The sequence below is a fragment of the Mauremys reevesii genome, linkage group 11, assembly GCF_016161935.1.
Source record: "Mauremys reevesii isolate NIE-2019 linkage group 11, ASM1616193v1, whole genome shotgun sequence".
NCBI classification, from domain to species: domain Eukaryota; kingdom Metazoa; phylum Chordata; order Testudines; family Geoemydidae; genus Mauremys; species Mauremys reevesii.
The window spans coordinates 56,499,432-56,522,193 of NC_052633.1; the positions used below are offsets into that span (position 1 = coordinate 56,499,432).

Consider the following 22,762-nt stretch of genomic DNA (forward strand, 5'->3'; position numbering starts at 1 on the left):
CTATCTGTCTTGTTCAGATATTGCACATTTTTGAAATTTGACTCATTCTGCTTCTCTATTGAACTTTGACTCAGTTCAAGAGACTTGGTGGAATATGAAATTATGAACCTCAACTCAAATTTCCATATCTCTTTCTCCATGGTATATCTACCATGGCAGAGTTATGGGCCCAGGTGGGTGACCAAAGATCATTATATTTTTGTCACATTTTTATGGTACAATATGTAAAGCTAATAAAAAGACCAACAAAAGTAAGAACATCCAGCTGCATTATTTCAATCTAGCAATTGAATTCTATCAATCAAGTTACCCTTTGCTGTCAGGAAAGGAAACCATAGAGACTTACACTGTGTGTGTGCTTTTAAAAAAAAGCTTAGGGTAATTTAAACTAAAGAGCCTAATATGCAAAAGATATGAACTTCAAAAATGTGGAAAATTAACTAGAAAACAATAAAGCATTTATTTGCTAAGAATAGTCTAGACATCAACGTATGAATATTGAACAATAAAAATTGAATGAATAACACAGTGATAAAATAAAAAAAAATCAGAAATTCCAAACTGCTGAAGAGAATCCAGATATTTAAGAGACATTAGAATATGTATGCAAGGCAATTATAAAGCTAGTTCAGGGGAAAAATTCACAGCAAACTCCCCTAAAGTTATTTTTCATTCTAGTACATTTCAAAAACAACATAACTCTGTTATAAAGTAAAATCTCACTTCTGTTTTGGGGAAAAAATGTCTCAGTGTAATGCAATGTTATTTAATTAGACAAAGTACTTAAAAATAGCCTGTTACTTACTATCCAGTGTTTTCCACCCCTAATTACTAATACTAAAAGAGCAATATAGTATTTCATTAAGGCATCCTAAAGGTAAAAAATGACATAAATGCATGGATTTTTTTTATTCATTACAGATGTGTCTCTAAATTTCTAAACAGCATCCCTCACTGCATTATATGAGCACCAGAGCAATGTGTTCTCATACTTTACACACAAATTGATATGACAGGGGGGAGAGAGTGAGTGTTCTCCTTTTCTTTTTCTCATACTTGCAGAGCTTTGCTATGTGGTGCATTACAAATACAGACACTCATAGTAGGCTTGGTCTCATACTCCTGACATATAAAAAACTTCCATTGATATCTATGGAAGTTTTGTCCTATATAAGAAGTGTTGGCTCAAGTCTGATAAGGAGATTTACTGTAATATTCTGTCTTTTATTTGAAAAATATATTAATAAACTTACCTAAATTCCATTAGCAGGAATCAATTATTCAAATATTAATAAATTTGCATTTGAAACATACTAATAGTAATAGTACATTATTGAAATGACTAAATGGAAAGAATAAATAAATAAAAGAATAAAGAAAGTAAGTAATGAGCTAATTAATCTGTTTTACAAGGTTGTGGTGGAATGTGCGTTACAATTTTAATCCAAGTGTACTTATTAAAGTGTTCTGTGAAAACGCATTATGATCATCTCTAGCTAAACTATGAATTAGTCTGAATAAACATTAAGGAATGTTAGCCTTTTGATATCAGAATAGTCTTGGAATTTATAGTTACTTTTGTGTTGCTAAGAATCTGTTCTCTCTTTAAAAGTAGAGCCAGTTGAAAAATCTATTTTTCTTTCCATTAAAATTTTTGAATAAAAGTTCTTCATTCAGTGCCTTTACTTATTTATTTTGCAGAAAAACATCATTTTTAGTTGACTAAAATGTTTTTATTTGGTTTTAAAACGACAATTTTTCAAAAATTTAAAAATTAAAATTTTTATTTTTCCCCTTCCTCACCCTTTTTTCCCCTCTTAATTCCCAATGTTCTTTCTTTTGCTTTTTACTCTTTTTTTTTTTCAAAACTTTCCAACTGTAGAAAAGGTACAAAGTGATAGTTACAGTTTAACTTCTCCAGAGTTGTTGAAGTTTTGAAAACTTACAGAGACAAATAGAAAGCAAGCAAGCCCTGGACATTATTCATTTATTGCTTTCAATGTGAAAAAGAGCAAGAGAAAAAGTGGGGAAATGGGGAGAACTTAAAAATTCAAATATCAAATTTTTAAAAAAAAAGCTTTTTGAAAACAAATAAACATTTCAGTTGGAAACTTTATTTCATTTAGAAATTTCTTATTGAAAAAAGTCTAATTATATATTTCCATGAAAAATGGCATTTTGAACAAATGCTATTTTTTGGTGGAAATTTTTTCAATAAAAAAAATTAAGCCAGATCTACTTAAAAAGTACAGAGTCTTTGATACATTTGGGGAAACAATAATACTAATAAAAAAAAGAACAACTTGTTCAAAATGCACTTCTGTGCAACTGTGAAATAAGACAATCTTTAGATGAAGCTTTGTACAGTAAATGTTTACTGTTGTCCATATTTCTTTGATTGTTTTTCATTAATAGGAAGATAAAACAGCTAGATGTTTTGAGTATGCCTCTTGATAAGTCTGGGAGGGCTTTTTTTGCTCTGAGAATTCAGAAGGCCTCTCATTCATATTTGCTTCAAGCTGAAATGCATCTGGCTTAAGATAATGAAGTCACAAACATGGACATGCTGGAGATAAGTCTTCAGTGAACTGTAATTATATTTTGATAATTATATTAATCAACTTTATTTTTATGATCACTGATATAAGACATTCAGCCATATTTCTACTTCAGTTCTATTACACGGTCTTATATCATGACATCTTTTGGATAAGAAGATTTTGTTGTGTTTCTGTAACTTATGTTTTATCAAGTATAAAGCATATATTGTCTAGTGCCTATGTCATGTTCCAAGATATGCTCAGACCTCCTGAACTATTTCCTGAACTGTAGCTGGTATTCAAGATAAATTAGAAGCTTTTAGAGAGAAATGAAGAGGAACACTCTTGAGGTGGAAAAGCCATAGTTAAATCATCCAATATTTTAATTGAAATGATAACAATAATATTTTGCATTTATAGTGTTCAGTGTCTTTCAAAGCACTTTACAAACCATCATAACATCAGTGTCTGTGTTGTTCCATGCATCTCATAGGTTAAACAACACACAGAGGGCATGATGTAAAGACCACTGAATTCAATAGAAAATAGAAAGTATCCTAATTACTTCAACAGTTTTTGGATTGAGTCCAGGGATGTTAAGACATTGCAATGTAATCCACTACCAGAGACCCCGAACCTTTGTGGAGGTAGTCCCATTAGGAAAATCAAATTCCATTAGTAGTGTTCTTGTTGTGAAGTCTCTATAACACATCGTCCCCACTAATGCTTTTCTCACTGCTTTCATCTTTTAATAAAAGGAAAAGGGTCTTGGTTTGTTTTTAATTTAATATTTCATACCTATGTCAGTATCTAAAGTATATTTAGTAGTTTCAAGAAACCCTTTCAAGAGAGCCAGATGGGATGGAGGGACGAATAGACAGTGGCAGAATGACATTTTTATACAGAGTTTACAACAATCCTTATTAAATTATTAGGGTACCAAACTGCAACACGAATTCCTAGAAACCTTTTATGTGTATATTTGGGCCAGATTCTAAATATTCAACAATCATTATAAATACTTTTGGTATTCAGTGTAATCAGCTATATCAGCTATATTCACTGTAGAAAACGTTTCCAGCAGTTGCCAGTAGCAGAGATGCCTGTTTCCATTAGTAAAGTCCCCGAAGTAGCTATATTCTTACCAGTGGGCATGCACAAAACCACTTAAGTCCTTATAGAATCGTGGAATATCAGAGTTAGAAGGGACCTCAGGAGGTCATCTAGTCCAACTCCCTGCTTAAGGCAGGACCAATCCCCAACTAAATCATCCGAGCCAGGGCTTTGTCAAGCCTGATCTTAAAAACCTCTAAGGAAGGAGATTCCACCACCTCCCTAGGTAACCCATTCCAGTGCTTCACCACCCTCCTAGTAAAAAAAGATTTTCCTAATATCCAACCTAAACCTCCCCCACCGCAACTTGAGACCACTACTCCTTGTTCTGTCATCTGGTACCACTGAGACCAGTCTAGATCCATCCTCTTTGGAACCCCTTTTCAGGTAGTTGAAAGCAGCTATCAAATCCCCCCTCATTCTTCTCTTCTGCAGACTAAATAATCCCAGTTCCCTCAGCCTCTCCTCATAAGTCATGTGCTCCAGCCCCCTAATCATTTTTGTTGCGCTCCGCTGGACTCTCTCCAATTTTTCCACATCCTTCTTGTAGTGTGGGGCCCCAAACTGGACACAGTACTCCAGATGAGGCCTCACCAATGCTGAATAGAGAGGAATGATCACGTCCCTCGATCTTCTGGCAATGCTCCTACTTATACAGCCCAAAATGCTGTTAGCCTTCTTGGCAACAAGGGCACACTGTTGACTCATATTCAGCTTCTCGTCCACTGTAAGCCATAGGTAGTTTTCTGCAGAACTGCTGCCTACCTGTTCGGTCCCTAGTCTGTAGCAGTGCATGGGATTCTTCCGTCTTAAGTGCAGGACTCTGCACTTGTCCTTGTTGAACCTTATGTCACCAAGGTGTTCAGTGCCTAACTCTGGAGAGAGTCTCAAACTAGGTGTTCCCTCACCTATCTCACCTATGGAACCCAATCCAGGAGACATTCTCAGAGGCTGATTAACAGTGCACCCACCAGATCAGTTTCTGCTTTTTGTGGTAGAGGTGGTTAGTGCATTCATTTGTATGGTAGGAGATGTGGGTTGAAGTCCCTGCTCTGGATCAGGCAGACTGGGAATTTGAACACTGGTGTCCCGCATCTCAGGTGAATGCCCTAACCACTGAGCAACTGGATATTTGGGAGGCAGGGGCAGCAGCTCCCCATTCTTACTCCTCCATTTTTTTGTGAAAAAAGGCTGACCTGATTTAAGCACCTATCTCTGGGAGAGGGGTCATGGCTGTGAATCCCAAATTAGGCTGGTCTAGAGTTAGGCCCTAACCCCCTTTGAGGCTTAGGCCAAACCCTTTCCCCATGGCATTTCCTATTGGCTAGCTTACGCAGCTCCCAGTGCTGGCTTTTGTGAATCCCAGTTTTTGGCTTCCAAGTCTCTCCACATAATGTATAGGGAGCCTGGAAACCTAACTTGGGACTGAGGATTTCACTTGGTGGCAGGATAACTAAAAGTTAGACATCGCAATGCTGACCATAAAGCCCAGATTCTTAATGGCATTTCAGTCCCTAACTTTCATTCATTTAAATGGGAGTTAGACTTTTAGTTCATAGCAAGCTGAGGTGTGAACCTACCCCACATTAGCCTGCTGCACACTAACTGTCCTTGTGTACCCTGCTGATGCACACCAGTGGTTTGTTAGTGTGCTTTAATCTGCTCCCCTTTCAAAGCATGGTAGAACAAAATGCACTAATGAACTGTTAGTGAATGTCTGCAGGATCCACATGGACAGTTAGTGCATGGCAAGCTAGTGCAGGTAGAGTCACAACCAAGAGTTCTGTGAACTAAGTGTTCATGTAGATAAATCCTTAAATACCTTTGAGGATCTGGGCTAAATTCCCCTTTGTGGATATACCCTTCTGAGCCCCCAAAGCTCTGTCATTTTGCTTCCCTTCAGGGACACTGTCACAGGTTGGCTGGCCCTTTAGAGGGATTTGGGACCTGTGTCACCTGTGGCAGATCAGCTATCTCCTAGCTGAGACTGATCAGCTGGAGATCAGGTGATTATAAGAGCCAACATGTAGTTCAGTTGATGTGGAGAGCTACAGGAAGTCAGCTTTTGTTTGATTCACAAAGAGTGAGGCTGAATGCAAGTTCAGGTAAACAAGTAGTACTTTATTAAACCCTATGAACTGCTCTTTGTGGCTGAATAGCTGTTGGCCCTACTCCCCTGCCATCCTCCAAGTTTTCACTGGTGTCCCATCAATAACAGTCACTCTAGGGAATATGGGTCCTCTGACTCCAGGTCCATGAATCATTATATAGCTTTTGTGACAGGCTCTGAAATAGGGTGAGTTCCTGGCATGTGGCTTGGAGAAAGAGCTTCATGCTGAATTGGTGTTATTTGGAAGAAATTAAGCTGAAGTCCTGAAGAAAAGGGCTTGAACCAGGCTTTATGGAAAGTGTGAGTTCTTCCTGGGCTGGAGAGACATGCCAGCAACCTACAGTCACACTCCTTCTACTGGCTTGCCCCCTCCCACACCACACAGCCTTAAACCACAGAAACCCCTGGCTTAGTTTTGACATCAAATGGCAAGGTGAAGTCACCAACACAGAGGTTCTTCAAAGGGTAAATTTACGAAGTGTGATAGCCCTGCTCAAGCAAAGACTACTGCGCTGGCTGGGCCATCTGAGTAGGTTGAAAGAGGGATGCATACCCAAGGACATGCTATATGGGGAGCTATCAGAGGGAACAAGAACAACAGGATGCCTCAAGCTTTGCTATAAAGACACATGCAAGTGAGATATGAAGGAATTTGGAATTGATCCTGACTGATGGGAAAACCTTGGCAAGTGATTGTAACAAGTCTCCATCAGAGCATCAAAGTCCATGAAAGGAACTGGCTCCTACAGCTTGAAGAGAAAAGAACCAGTTGGAAGCAAGTAGCTTCCAACCAAGATAAATATGTTTGCAACAACTGCCAAAGATCATGCAAATCTCAGATTGTCTATTCTGTCACATCAGACACTGGAAACCATCTACATCATAAGCTGCAATTCTCACCATCGCTCGCAGACGAAAGGATGCTGATGCAACCTAGCACTTCGGATGGTAACCTCCACTGTCTGCAGATGTTTTTGACTACATAAATGGGGCTTTATTGCACCTTCTGTTGAGCCTAAAGAGAGTTTGACATGCCATTGACTTTAATGGGAGCTATGATTTTCTTTCGACCCAAGACCCCCTGATGGCAGTCATTAGCACCTCTCTACACAATATTTGCCTTTCAGTTTTTCAGCCTTTAGGGATCACATTTTCAAATTTTTTTCTGCAACAAGATAGGGCTAGAAACTTTTTTTAATGAGAGCTTGAATTCTTACATAACAGTTTAATATTTAATAAAAATACCAAATATTGTAAAACTTGAAATGAAAAGATCACAGGTTGGAATATGAGGGAAATGAGGTTTAACCAGTGATGTGGTGCCAATATTTTAACGAAGGATTCTAATGAACATTGTCTCCTTTGACCTCTAGTATATACTGTCTGCCAGTGTTTGCACAATTCAAGGAGAGGTTAGGGACTGTGGAATCTATTAATTTGTTTTCCCTCTTCAGTAAAAGCCTTTTCTACATGACCATTTTTTACTCATTTAACGAAATTGGTTTAGAAACTAATTTAGTGAAATCAGTGCAACCTCCTTGTGTGGACACTCTTATTTCAGTTCACACATGCCTTATATCCATTTAACTTAAGTTGATAAGGAATAGATTCAAGTTAACGTGTGATAAAGTATTCTTAAACTGCAATAAGAGTCTCCATACAAGGAGATTAAACCCTGTGGGAAATAAACTTGTATTAAGCACACTAAAATAGCTTTTACTCTGTTCCTAGAAAAAAAAATCCATTATATTAAAAGTGTTTCAGTGAGCAGTTCGAAATGGGGGCGATCAAGGATATTCTCCCTTGAGCAATGTGTTTTGTTTTTAAAACTGACAGTTGGTGCTATCTGTTGCACACTTTTAAAAAGAGTTCTTCTAAAGTGTTGTTATGAGCCTGAAGGATGCATCATCATCTCTGGAATAATTAAGCAATATCTAGGGAAGTATTACATTCCTTCAAAAGCAGGGAAATTGTTCTAATTTTCCATTCAGTTAGGTGGTAGAAATTTAACAAAGTGTTCCTGTAAGTACCTCATTGGACTTGTCTCGTTTTAAGATAAAATGTTCAACCCCACCTCTGTAGACTTTGCACAAAGCAATCATTTATGAAAAGAGGAATCAAATCCCTCCCTCCTCCCACCTGCCTCCCTTCATACAAAACCCGGTGCAGGGCATAGGGCAGTTATGTAGCTAGTTCACAGCAGGGGTGGCTCTAGGTGTTTTGCCGCCCCAAGCACGGCAGGCAGGCTGCCTTCGGGACCAGCGGACACTCCGCAGGCAAGCTGCCGAAGGCAGCCTGCCTGCCGCCCTCGCAGCGACCGACAGAGCGCCCCCCGTGGCTTGCCACCACAAGCACGCACTTGGTGTGCTGGTGCCTGGAGCCGCCCCTGGTTCACAGACTGCAGTAGCTGCTGTAGCGCACTGTGGGCATGCACAATCTCAATCAGAGTTTGTGGCCAGTAGATCTGTGCAACTCAGGGAACCACTAGCTACACTATTCCTGTTCTCCTGCCACTTTCACAAAATCCTGCACCATCTCATTGGCCACAATTGAGCCCAAATTCTGGGACACAGAGTCCCATGCAGTGAATTTCTATGGGAGCTGTACAGCTCCCATGTACAACTTTCTAAACAGCTTAGCCCCTTCCTTCCCCAGAATTGCCATGGTTTTGCCACATTTTGGGTTTTGTTTGCTTGTCGGAGAGGTGGGGGGAGGAGCAGGATTTTGTCCTAACAGAGCTCTCTTTGGGACTTACACTCCTCTGCCATTTACCCTGTGTACTCATTTATACTGGTGCAAAGTGGGTGTAAAATGTTACCAAATCAGAATGAAAGGTGAAATGCAGTGGAGAATCAGGCTCTTGGTCTCCAGCTATTTAATTTTTCTTTCTGTAATATCTAAACTATTAGATAGTTAACCAATGGGATTATTTCCATCCCTCGCCACATTGGCCATGCCAAATTGAACATAAGTATATAAGAAAAATCATATATTGCTCTTATTAAAATGATAATTATTGCCTGCACTGGTATTTTAGTGAGTTATTGCTCAGTTAGGAAAGATGTGCTGCACTAGTGTCCCATTAATAAGCTAAAAATACCTTGGGTAAAATACTAAATTTTTGTGAAAGATTTTCAGCATCACTGACATATAATGAAGAAGAAAAAAGGAACTAGTAAAGAAGAAGGGAAAACAACAGTGAGGGTAAATAGATGTTATGATGCATGCTGCAAACTTTTCCACTTATGGATTCCTTCCATACCCAGACAAACTTTTCCACTTATGGATTCCTTCCATACCCAGACAAAATAAAGCAGCTGACCTTTGCCAGATTCAACAGAAGAATTGCCCGGAGAACTTGTATAGATGTTCTCTGGCACAAAAGTGTTGCACAGAGATTAAGAGACCTAGTCACTGCAGCCGTGTATACAGGCAAAAAGTTGTTCTAGTTATTTTGAGGAAGGAAAATGAGTATGCGACTATAAAAAAAAATGGGAATATTACCATGGCTTCTTAGAACTATTTGGTTAAATACCACTGATGTTAATGTAAGGGTTCTCTGGTGGTTACTAACTAGTTAGCTCCCTCCAGGACAGCTGCTAGTTGATACAACATGTCACAAGACTTGGATGCAAGCAAGGTATAAATAGGAGGATTGATGGTATAAAATATAAAGTTCAATCAGCTCTAGATACATTTACCATGTTTTCTACCCCCTCACTCCCTCTGAGCTCTCCTTCTCCCCCATCAGAATCAATTCTAGATACAATAAAATATATGTATTATAACAGGACAGATTCTGTTCTCCATCCTGGCCCCTATATGTCACTCTTGTGGAACTGTGCCAGGGAGAATTCCTCCTGCATAGGCACAGCATGGACAGCCGTAAGCAGCTTTCTAGAGAGAGTGTGCTGGGGACAGTAGCAGTTTCTGTAGCACGCAACACTTCTGGACGCTCTGAGCTTCTCCAGACTGTGGAGTGGCTCTTCAAGGCTGTGGAAAATTAGTCATTTTCGTCTCTGGAGCAGCCCAGAATCCCTACAGTGCCAAAGTGGCTTAAAGGCACCTTTGTTCTGATTATTACCTTGAACTACATGCTCTGTGTTATGCTCAACCAATTTAACTTCTACCTCTTTTCTAGTGTCACCTGAGTAGCATTCAGGAAGGTGAATGACATTTATTCTATTCATTTTATTTGTATTCATGTATTTATTTAGATATAAAAACTTCAACTCTCCGGGACTCTGAGTACCATTAGCATAGAATTAAAACACAACACATAGAAATTATTAAGCAAATTCAATTAAAGCAGCAGCATTTTGCCTTACTCTCTAGCCCTACTACATCTCATACTACTCACTATTAAGCAGACTCAATGTGGATCAAAACTCTCTCACCACACTTTCCCCTAAAATCCAAATCCCAGCTCGACTACCTCAGCTCTCTACCAGTGATCACTCAGACAAATGGGCCTTTGCAGCATACTCGGAATGTCTTCAATTGTGGGCTACTTTGGGCTAATAGGGAGTGGAGAAGAGCATACAAAAGGGAAGGGATTTCTTAGAAAATGTTCTCCTTTCTCTTTTATTCTGGGTGATCCAACTCAAGCATCCTTGCTAATCTCAACTGTGTCAATGCAGCATTGAGATAGATATGATTTCCTAGGAAGGGATTCACAGATCATGGCTATGCACAGAAGTTAGATCCATACGTTTCTGCAATGCAATGAGCAGTAAACCATGTGCAATAAACAGAGGCTATTAATTGCAATGGGCTTTGCTGGGTTGAATGTCAACTCAGTGGGAAGCAATCCCATATCAATGCAATTGTACCTGAGGATACTATTTTACCTTAAGTTAAAGAAATGTGGGCCCCCCTTCAACTCCTGTTGAAGACAATGGCAAAAGTCCATTTGATATCAGTGAAAGCAGGATTGGACCCTGAGGGCAAAATCCTGTCACTCACACAAAGTCTGAGGAGCCATGTTTCGTGGCTATAGTAGCTTCTGGCAGTTATTCATCCCTGGTACTTCCTAGCCTATAAGTTACATAAGGAAAGCCTCCACAAAGTTGTGCTCCATAATATGCAATTATGGCTCTTTGACATCCAGCTTTTTCTTCCTGGGTAGCAGAACTGCATTAGTTCCACTGTGTCTGAGATCTTACACAGGCATGTAGAACGGGGTTGAATTTGCCCTTTAAAATATAAAAGAAAATAAATTTGGGTAATTTGGGGGTAATGTATTGAAAATACCTAGCCTCCTTTCCTGTAAATTAAATGAGAAGTGAATTCACCAATTTACTTTGTTGAGTAATGATGGCTAAACAAAGAAGATTAATTACATTATAATCTCTTATGTTTGGAAATCATCCATCAGTAACTGCAGAACTTATTGGTCTGTTGAGCTCAGTAACACAGACCACTAATTAGTTTCTGCAACTTAGATTAAAAAGCACAGGCAAAGCAATGATTGGGTTTCCAAAATTCAAATTATCTAACCTACTATTCAAAACTGCTATGCATTTGAAATCTCAAACAGGTTTGAGACCATGCCAGAGTATATTGACACTGAATCCACCTGGATGGACTTCAGGTCCCAGATAATCGATATTGCTATGACCATCATTGGTCCCAAAATAAGAGCCAAGAAGTCCTTAGTCTCCATTAATATCTTAAATATCATCAAACAGCATCATATGGCTCATTTGAGAGGTGATATGGTCACATATCATAAACTAAATGGTATTTGTAATAAAACAGTACATGCTGACTACTGGGTTTTTATGGAAGCCAAAGCCATGGCACTTGAGGAAGCTTCTGCCAGGAGTGATATCACCTCCTTGTATAAACACTTGGACAACCTCACTGACGAGAAAGTCATTCACTCGGTGTGCTCTACTTCAGTTCTAGTGAGCTAATCAATACAGAAGTGGAGTACATGGAACACTGGCATGAACATTTCAGTCATAATATAAACATATCCCCCAATTTCTTTGGACCCTGAAATCAAAATGATCCTGGTGAATGTACTATCAACAAATCCTGCAGAATTATAAAGAAACTTAAGGGAAATAATGTGGAAAGAATCTGTGGAATTCCTGTGGCACTGCTAAAATAACCTCTGAATCAGCTATTCTTTTTTGACTGCAGATGGTGTTCAGTATAATCTGGAGAACAGAGATGGTCTTGTCTGAGTGGCAAAAAGACATTTTTACAGCTTTAGAAATGTAAAGGCAGCAAATGAGACTGTTGTAATCATTGAGGCAGCACTCTTCTATCTGTCTCAGGTAAAGTTTTTGCTTCTGTCTTGTTGGCTAGAGCTACCAGTATCTGTAGGAGCAAGAGAAGACCACAAGAAGCTGGCTTAACTCCTGGCCATTCTATGACAAAGCAAATCTTCACAGTGTGCCAGTTTATCAAGAAGGCACAAAAGTCCAAGCACCCCATTCACACTGTATTTGTGGATATCAAGTCTGCATTTGACTCTGATAGGGAATCACTCTGGCTGGTCTTGAAACTTGCAAGGCTCCCTGACAGGCTCTGTAGAACATTCTGTTTCCTATTTGATGACTCCTCAAGTTAACTTCTTGTAAATGGGAAAGGAACTGCCTTCTTCTGAATTAGGTTGGACACTTGACAAGGGTGTGTTGCTGCTCCAGAAGCCTTTAATACTGTCATAGACTACACGCTTGACCAGGGTCCAAGTAAATGAATTTTAGGCATATGATAAGAACCTCACTGACATTGATTTTGCTGACAACATAGCACTGCTTGTTGAATCAGTGGATGAGCTGGTTGTGGTACTTGAAGCCTTGACAACCTCAGCGGCAAAAATCAGCCTGAAAATTAATTGTGGTAAAAGTAAAATTAATCCATTCAGTGATTTTGAACATGGTGCTGGGTTGTAGCATCCTATAGTGTGAACACCCATTGAAGATTGTTGCTGATTTCACCTACTTCCGAAATGTTGAAGCAGCAAAGAATCCTGTGGCACCTTATAGACTAACAGACATTTTGCAGCATGAGCTTTCGTGGGTGAATACCCACTTGCATCCGAAGAAGTGGGTATTCACCCATGAAAGCTCATGCTGCAAAACGTCTGTTAGTCTATAAGGTGCCACAGGATTCTTTGCTGCTTCCACAGAACCAGACTAACACGGCTACCCCTCTGATACTTCCGAAATGTTGTCAATATCACAGGCAGGCTTGAGAAAGAACTTGAAGTCCACACTGCAAAAGCATCATCAGGAATGGGACACCTCAACAAGAATGTCTTTCACAAACCAAACACCCTGATAAGTAGAGAGATGAAGCTGAGGATATATAATGCTTTCCTGGTGAGTATTCTGACATATGGGACTGAAACATGGCCCCTCGCTGTCAAGTTTCAAGGAAGTTGGACACCATTCAGATGAAGCATCTCCAAACAATCAAAAACATCACATATTACAAATTCAAGTTCAATGATGAGATCCATTTTTTAGCTAACCAGGTCCCACTCTTTCAAATGGTTGCCCAATGCCTTCAAATGCCCACCAACTTCCCTGCAAGAAACATATTTGATTTTGACCCAAAGAGAGCACGACTGAAGAGACCCTCTGGAAGGCCTAAAACATGATGGCTGGATGGCATCAACAGACACCTTTTCCTCACAGACATCCTACCCCATAAGCTCCAGATTTGGCACAGGACAGAACAACATGTAGGCACAAAATATGTTTGGTGATCTCTGTGTTGTCCAAGTGACAGTATGAGAACTAATCAACCAACTAACCTGTAAATTCTTGGATTTTCGAAATAAACATTTGTAGTCTGTCTGCCTCTAATGCAGGCAAGGGTCCCATGAAGAAAGGAATAAAATAAAATAAAATAAAATAAAATAAAATAGGTCATTTGAAAAAAGCTTGACCCCTCTAGAACTTAATGCTTTACTTTTAAAATTGCTAACTAAAATAAGGAAAATAAAACCCTACAAAGGTGTTTATTTAAATTAACATGTAGTGAACCATAGAGCAAGGAAAGTCAGAGTTCAGGCTAAAACTCCTTTCTTAACTCTCCAGATGAGTTCTGCCTTGACATGAGCCCAAGGTTTCAAAGACTTTATAGAGTGTGTAAATCAGGGCAGAATTTGATCCTTCTTGACTAGGGACCTAATACAAAGCCTACTGAAGTCAATAGAAAGACTGCTATTGGTTTCACTGGATTTTGCACTAGGTCTCATTCTGCCTAAGAGAAATTATTTTAGGTTTAGCCTAAAATTTGGGGCAAGAATGAAAACTGTTTCTTTTTGTGATCTGGTCAGTTTTCACTGATGGTAAAATTTTCTTGTTTGTGTTTTTCCCACGCTGTTCTTCTGGCAATTCAACATATGTGGAAACCATCATTGGCACTCAGACTTGAGACTTTTTTTTTTAAGGAAAATAATTGTAATGATTTTGCATATGGTCAGATAATACTCAGACAGAAATGGGCTTTAAGGAGTGATTTGAAGAAGAGAAAGGAGGCATTTGGCATTGCTAAATAGTTGCCTGTTCCAAGTGCAGAGGGTGGCATGAAGACAGTAGAATGAGGAGACTGAGAAAGCTATTAGGAGAGAGTTAGAGAAACAAAAGGAGGAGTAGAAAGAATGAGAGCAGGGATGTGTGAATAAAAACATTTTTCAGTCAGTTGGTTAATTCTCAACATTCAAATTCTATTTGCTATAAAATGTAAGGGTATTTTTGGTAAAAACTTTACGTGTACTATAGATGATATTAGATGTGGACTCACTCAGGCAGAAAATTATGTGTAGTATGCAAACAAGTCCTAGATAGATTAAGTCACCATGTGTTTTCAGTCACTGTCAGCCAGTGGAATTCAACTGCCAATTTATTTTTGCCTTTTTCCACCAGTCTCAGCTGGCTACACAGCTGGTCAGCACTATTCAATTCAAGGCTCTGTACACCTTTATGGGAACAGTGCAAACAATCCAAATCCAGTTTGTAAATTAGACATCCTCTGGTAATATTAGTGTTGTTTGTGTAGAATAAGACAAATATTTTAGGAAAAATGTATGTTGGAAAGTTGCTTAATCCATACTTATTTTGCAAATGACATGTATATGTTAATTTCATTCAGAATGTAATTTTAAATAAACATACATATAATCAGCCTTGCCTCTAGTTCCCTATCTCAGAGAACAGTTCCATTTCAAGTCATCTTAAGGGAAGGCTTATTGTTCAAGGTCCAAATGTGGGCTAGTTATTGGAAAGACAAAATAAATTCAGGAACAGACTAGGGACAGGGATCCAACAAAAGAAACTGCAGCCAAAAAATGTAATTCTCCTATTACAAAAGAAATAGGGAAATCACACAGAGAACATTTGAAAAGTATACAGATTGTGACAAGGGACAATTTTTCAGCAGCAAGTCAGTCCATTAATTTTGCATGATTAAAAAGCTATAGAAAAGACCCTCTAATTATTATGAGAAATATGTTTTTGTTTTTAAAATAATCAAACCTCTCTCACTAATAGTTGCATCACTATGAGTCATAATGTCATGTGCCAGTCACATTCAGTTCTCTCCCAAAATATAATTGTCACACCCTGATGGAGGGCTTAGCAGCTACAAAATTAAAATAGAACACCCTAAGAGAAAATTCAGTCCTCAAACAAAACTGTTGACTCTTTTCTTCAAGACAAATAGACCCCCACTAATAATGATTATATGGATTAAGGCTGACTTCAACTAACAATTTGTAAAGACCCCAAGTGTTAAACTGTAGCCAGATTTCTTTCTCGCGGATTTGCCCAATTACTTTAAACTGGTCCCCAAACTGAATTTTCTCTATCCATTTGGAGCTTATTTTACAGACCCCCTGCAGCACTCAGATAGACTTGAATTGTGGAAAATATCTACAGATTTTGAAAGGATCAAATCATTTAGACTGCAGTCTACCAACCCATTTCTTATTTTCCCCCAGGAAGAGAAAAAAACCTGTCACAACTCATTAAAACACCCTGTGTTAAAAAGCAAAATTTTCTAGATACTTCATCCAATTTGGGGTGAGGCTGGTTTGGGGTTTTTGTTTGTTTGTTTCTGCAAATCTGAGTCCTACAAGAAATAATTAATACAGTGGCTGTTTCTACCATGTTGCTTCTGCTAGGTTTCAAGCCTTTAGTACTATGACTCTTGTTTTATCCGGATGGCATATACTTAATATTGTTCCAGCAGTAGATTTCTATGAAAGAGTTCAGTAGTAATGAAATATATTATATTCACTGTTTGTCCAATGTTACATGCCGATAGCAAATAAATTATTAAAACAGAATGTATTCACATTGATTGCTGTGAAGGTTATACATGCATCAGTAAATCAAAACAAGCTCTCAAAAGATAGAAAATCAATTTATGTGACAGATAGGAAAAGCGTGGATGTTGAAATCTCTCTCAGACATTTGGCTGGTTTTTGAAAAAATAATTTAATATAACAGAAGTATTTTTAAAACATGTTGCTTTGACTGAACATAACTAATGTGCAAAATTGGAGGCCTGAACAGAGTGATAATACACCTAGACAATAATAAAGCTTATAGTAGCTTTATAGTAGCTTTGAATAGAATATAGAATAACAATTTTATTTTATTATTGTGCTGAAAATGCAAAGCTTTTCACGATGTACTTAGTGTCATAAATAAATTCCCAACAGCAGCATTTACTGCAAACGGTGTTGATTTTTTCCTCCACATATGAGTTGTAGTCTACGAATAATCAAAACTAAGGTTTACCCTCTAGTAAAATTTTGTTCTAAACTTTTTTTTTTTTTTTACAGAATTATTACCCAAATGCCAACAGATGAATTGCCAATACAAATGTAGTATTTCAAGGAATGGCACCGGCTGTTACTGTGAGGATGGATATGAAGTAGGCGATGATGGAAGAAACTGCAACGGTAACTAGGAAATGTCACCTTCTCTAAGAATACGGCCCCAGTCTTGCAAGAAGCTACCTGAAGGTGAACAATGGCATCTTTGCAGAGCTTCTTGCAGGATCTGAGCCTAAATTTGGTTTTAGAATGGTTTAAACAGATGGTTAAACTATATTTACACGAAACATGGCATGTAAGGTAATTAGGTACAGTGCTAGTGCTCGGGACAATGCAAAGGATCCTAGTGAGTTCCCACATTTGCTACTGCTGTTTGGCTAGAATCACATTTATATTTGATGTACCAGGTGTATCTTCTCAATGGAAGTAGCATCTTTTTAGAAATTTACAATAAGTTGTGAAGCACGGCAAAATTTACAGAAAGACCTGAAGGTCCCTCTCTGGTGTTTACATCAGAGACAAATGTTTCTCTATGGGTGGAAGCTGTGATTCCATCTGAGCCAACTACTATATATGGCAGTCCAGTCAGGAGCTTGAGAATGAGATCAAGGATAGGACTACTTGCTTCTCCCCTTCAGGGCTGCCCAGAGGCGGGGCAACTGGGGCAATTTGCCCCGGGCCCCGCAAGGGCCCCCCTGAGAGGTTTTCGGGGCTCCTGGAGCGGGGGTCCTTCACTCGCGCCAGGGGCCCCTGGAGCAGGGTCCGAGGGGGCTTCTTCCGCTCTGGGTCTTCGGTGGCAATTCGGCAGCAGGGGGTCCTTCCGCCCTGGGACCCGTGGCAGGGGGTCCTTCCGCCCCAGGACCTACCACCAAAGTGCCGGGTCTGTGGCAGCAATTCGGTGGCGGGGGCCCCCCGCCGCCAAAGACCCCAGGCCCTCTGAATCCTTTGGGCGGCCCTGCTCTCCTTCCGCTTCCCTCCCCCCCTCCCCTCCCCGCAGTGCTCACACTGATGGCTCATAGTCAGCCAGTGAAACAGAATGAACTTTGTGCATCAGGTAGTAAAGATGGACCAGCATTTCAAAAGACCACTTGTGTAATCTCATAGCAATCTAAACTGGGTCGTGGCCCACCAGCACTCCAATCCAGAAGGATGACAGTCAGGACATCCCTGCTGATCCTTTCTACCCTCCTGTGCCTACAGTGTGAGGAGAAAGAGTATTAAGATTCTGTCTAGGGCTGCTCAGACAGGCCTGGAGCTCATCTGCATGAGCTGCCTCCTTTCTAAGCATCTCTGAGCCTCCTTCTCCTGAACATTCTCTGAAACCTTGTGAGCCATTTGGGGGATATGATACCCCTTACAGCCATGTAAACCTGGGTCAGAGTTTGATCCATGAAAAAAAACCAAACTCAATCATATAGCTTAGTTTTGCACTTGCCTTTTAATAGGTTTTCTGCCTGTGAAGTTTAGATTGAAATTGATATTCCTTTTCTATTCCGGCAATATATGAATTTCTATTTCCCAACAATTTTTTTCTCTTCAAAAGTAGATAGGATTTTCCCATCTCTTTATTAATGTACTCGCTGGCTGTCATTCCTCCTCCCCACTTTAACAGAATTATTCTGCATAAATGTAATTTCTGATATGTGTGTCTTCTTATATGTGTGTTTTGTAATATTTGAAAAAAATAGATACAATAATTTCAGTAGCAAGTTGTTGGGACTTTTTTCTTTAATATGATTTTTGGCTAGATTCTCAGCTGCTGTAACTTTGCATATCTTGGTTATTTCTAATAGAACTAGGCCAATTTCCATTAGCTGAGAATTCAACCCTGTATTTTTCTTTCTTTCCTTGGACACTGGAGTTGTTTGCAGTTTTTTATATCGTTGCTGAGCGTTATAGGTAGAAGCTGATGACTAAAGAGCTTAAACCATTTAACATAGTTTCCTAACATGAATGAGTTGACATGCATATTCAGTTATTTCCTCTTTTGAAACGCTGCTTCATTCATAGTCAATGGTGATTGTAAATGCTTACATATAGTACAGTTGGAAGTAGTCTCTGGTGGCAGCAATAACCAAAGTGGTTCCCTAATTGTTATGTTACTCATTGATCATTTGAAGTCCTTTAATTTTCAAGCTGGATAGCAGCTAGCCTTGCAACATTAACTACTGGCCTTCTGTTTGGTCAATGGCATAGTTTCATCAGCAGACAGCTGAGATAAGATTGCGTCTGAAAACAATGCGAAAAAATAAAAATCTATCTATAGAGGGTTTACCCTTGCTTTTATCATGTTGTTTAGGGGATTAATTTTGCACTCCCCTCCTCCCCCCCAAGATTTTACTCTTAAGTGAGGGTTCTTACTTACATATTATTTCAATGTATCTTTTAGATTTAGATGAATGTAATGTGTATGGGACCTGTAGCCAAACCTGTATAAATACAGATGGATCATATGCATGTAGCTGTGTGGAGGGTTATGTACTTCAGCCTGACAACAGATCTTGCAAGGCCAAAAATGGTAAGTTGAATTTTATTTTAATACATTATAAGAATAATTTCTTAAAGTTCTCTGGGTCTACCTTTCTCCCTGTTAAATAGGGTAAATATTTATCTACATAGTAGAGATGGATTTTCCTTTAATACAGTGATCCATTGCTAGAAATCTAGAAAAAAAATCAGTTGTCATGGATTATTACAAAACACTTTTGAAGGAGGATTCTGATTACCTAGAAACCTTTCTGAGGGTGTAAATATAGTTATGCAAGTTACTTTATTCAGCCAAGATTAGTGGAGCTGCCAGTTCCCTCTTTCATCTCAATACATACAATTTCCACATAAACCCCACCTCCTTGAGACAACCTGGGTGTCAGAGGAAATTATCATGAGGTAATTATACCCTTGGGATATTAGAGACATGAGCCTCTGCCTTGCTCCGTGCAACAGCCCAGGGAGTTGATTTGAAGATCTTCATAATCACATTATGCCTTATTGGTTAATTAATGCATATTTTCATTACCAATAATAAATTAAGCAGTTAAGGGAATTAGTGAATTCTGTTTAATGAAGACAAATTGAACAAAGTATTTCCCTAGTCAGTGTATTGACTCAGCAATCTATTCTTATTTTCTCCTACAATTTTGTTCAACATATATAATGACCAAATCCTATTATAAAAGGTATATTTTTATGTCAGTATGTGGAAATCCAGAGGAAACAAATGTGTATTTTTCTATGTCAGTTGGCAGACTTGTGGCAGGTGCTGTGTTTTTGAAGCTAAAACTAGCAAACACTATGGCAAAGAAAGTACATACTTGTGTTCTTATTTTAGTACCACTGAGAGTTACGATTTAAAATATTGATGAGCTCAAAAAGTAAGACTTGAAACTTAAGTTTTGTATTGATCCACATAGCATGGTTATAGATTAAAAAAATAGGTAATCTGATACAAGCAACTCCGTACAGAGAAAAGCTATTTTAATATTCTTCTCAACTCTCTCTCTCTCAAAAAAAATGTTATTTCAGTGGGACATAACAGGAGTTGCATCTGATACAGTAAAAACAGTTCAGGACTGGGGAAGGTAGATGGCTCCAGAACTGGTAATGAGATGAGTCTTTGACCTATAGTATAAATACAGCCCAGTATGTAATGATTGACGATGGTCGCCATCTGTCAGTATTTCAGTAGCTCATGTGAAATAAGCTGGTGCACTCAGCGACTTCCGCATAGAGAAATGCCTCTCTCTCTCTCTCTCTCTCTCTCTCTCTCTCTCTCTCTCTCATAGTTTACAGCAATCTTTACCCTTACTGGCAGACTCAGCAAGGAAGAGTTTTCAATGAACACAGAGACCTGTATAAGAGAGTTCAAGTCAAGGCTGAGCTAGTGTGAGGCAATGCATACTGCTGCTGACCTTGTGGCACTTGTTCTTTGAATAAGCAGAACAGGATTTCCCAACACACTCCCACTGTGTGGGCAACATCTTAATAGAGAGAAATTGTCTCACATGCTTTCTTTTTTGCAACTGCATGAACCACCTGCTCTCAGACTGACTATATAACATCTCTTTGGCAATTGCAGCAATTGGTTACATTGGAAAGTAATATTAGGAAGGTATTTGATGTATTTGTAGCTTCCTTTATACTGTTTAGCAGGTGGAAACAAGGAGAGTTGCAGTCATTATTCATTATTAATCGTATTTATTACAGTAGTGCATAAGGGCCGACCAAGAACAGGGCCTCATTTTGCTAGGCACTAGACAAATGCAGAATAGTAGACAGTTTCAGCCCTGAAGAACTTACAACTAAATAGACCAGACAGACACCACGAGGGAAGGGGTAAGTAGAATGAACAATGTGGTAGCAGCAAACAGCATGTTAGCTCCACAATTTTTTTGTGAGGTAGGTTATTTAGGAGGGAATAAGCTGAAGCGAAGAGGGGTAAGGAGAAAGGTTCTGGGTGAAGCGTGGAGAGAACGTGATGGAGGGGGCGGGTTGGAGCAAACAGTTAATCAGCATAGGGCAGAGAGAGTCATGTCAAAAAATGTAAACAATTCTGTTAACGTCCAGAGGTCCTAGCTTTGGCTGCTTCTGGTCTTACAGCCTGGAGTCTCTGTCTGGCTCCAGTCTGTAGTTTTTCTCTAAGGCCACATGGGAGGTGGGGGGCGGGGAGAATACAGGAAAGGGAGGCACTCCCTGTGTCTTAGTGCCTCCAAAGTAGAGGGAGCTATGTGCCCTGTTCGCTATCTATGGACTGCTAAGTGCTCTAGGGACCACAGCAAAATTCAGTCTCCAGTGCCTAAATCTATCACCTTTCACAAATCTTGATTTTAAACCAGACTGCAAAACAGGAATACAATAAAAAACAGTGGGCTGGATTTGGATTCACTTATCTCTGTTTTATAACTCCATTTGATTAATGTAGTAACTCCCGATTTGCTGTAAATGAGTGCAGAATTTGACACATAATCTTTGGGGTAGGAATTTATTAAGGGACAAATCTGCCACTGCCTCTGCAGTCGTGCTGTTCTGCTGCCCGAAGGTTGGGGGAGGAGTAGAATTCTGAGGAACTGCTCTGATATCTGCACCCACTATGAAGCCTCAGACTCAGTTTTGCAAAGATCAGTTTCCAAAGCTGCCAGGTACAGGAGAAGCTGACAGTGGGTCTGTCATTAGAGTGAAGCCAAAGAAGCCACTTCTTCAAGGATCCACCCATCTCCTCCCACCGTGAAAGGGTACAGTGGGGCCAAACTGCAGTAGTGGCAGCAGAGTGTCCAGAAGTAGAGAATTCCATCACTGCTGCCCTAATACTGACAGTACTTGGGCTGTGTGCTGCTATGCACTATTTAAGCCTAAATGTTCAGCATCTTGATGAAATATATCATATTGTTACTTCAAGGGACATAAATACGATGCTAAGTTGTTCAGTTCATTTAAATATGTCTAGAGCTGGTCACTTTTGTGTACATAGAATCATAGAAGATTAGGGTTGGAAGAGACCTCAGACGGTCATCTAGTCCAACCCCCTGCTCAAAGCAGGACCAACACCAACTAAATCATCCCAGCTAGGGCTTTGTCAAGCAAAGTCTTGAAAACCTCTAAGAATGGAGATTCTACCACCTCCCTAGGTAACCCATTCCAGTGCTTCACCACCCTCCTTTTTGGAACCCCCCTTCCGGTAGTTGAAGGCTGCTATCAAATCCCCCCTCAGTCTTCTTTTCTGCAGACTAAATAACCCCAGTTCACTCAGCCTCTCCTCATACGTCATGTGCCCCAGACCCCTACTCATTTCCGTTGCCCTCCACTGGACTCTCTCCAATTTTTCCACATCCCTTCTGTAGTGGGGGGACCAAAACTGGATGCAGTACTCCAGGTGTGGCCTCACCAGTGGTGAATAGAGGGGAATAAGCACTTCTCTTGATCTGCTGGCAATGCTCCTACTAATACAGCCCAATATGCTGCTGGCCTTCTTGGCAACAAGGGCACACTGCTGACTCATATCCAGTTTCTCATCCACTGTAATCCCCAGGTCCTTTTCTGCAGAACTGCTACTTAGCCGGTCGGTCCCCAGCCTGTAGCAGTGCATGGGATTCTTCCTTCCCAAGTGCAGGACTCTGCACTTGTCCTTGTTGAACCTCATCAGATTTCTTTTGGCCCAATCCTCCAATTTGTCTAGATCACTCTCGACCCTATCCCTAC

The 22,762-nt window shown here is 39.6% G+C and overlaps 1 protein-coding gene across 1 annotated transcript in view; it reads left to right on the top strand.

Moving 5' to 3' along the window:
- Window positions 1–22,762, top strand: part of LRP1B (LDL receptor related protein 1B) — a 1,239,928-nt gene that overhangs the window by 530,132 nt on the left and 687,034 nt on the right. The window contains exons 4-5 of the mRNA XM_039494476.1: window positions 16,577–16,696; window positions 18,960–19,088. Of these exons, the coding sequence (XP_039350410.1) occupies window positions 16,577–16,696; window positions 18,960–19,088 (249 nt within the window). The remainder of the gene's footprint in view (window positions 1–16,576; window positions 16,697–18,959; window positions 19,089–22,762) is intronic.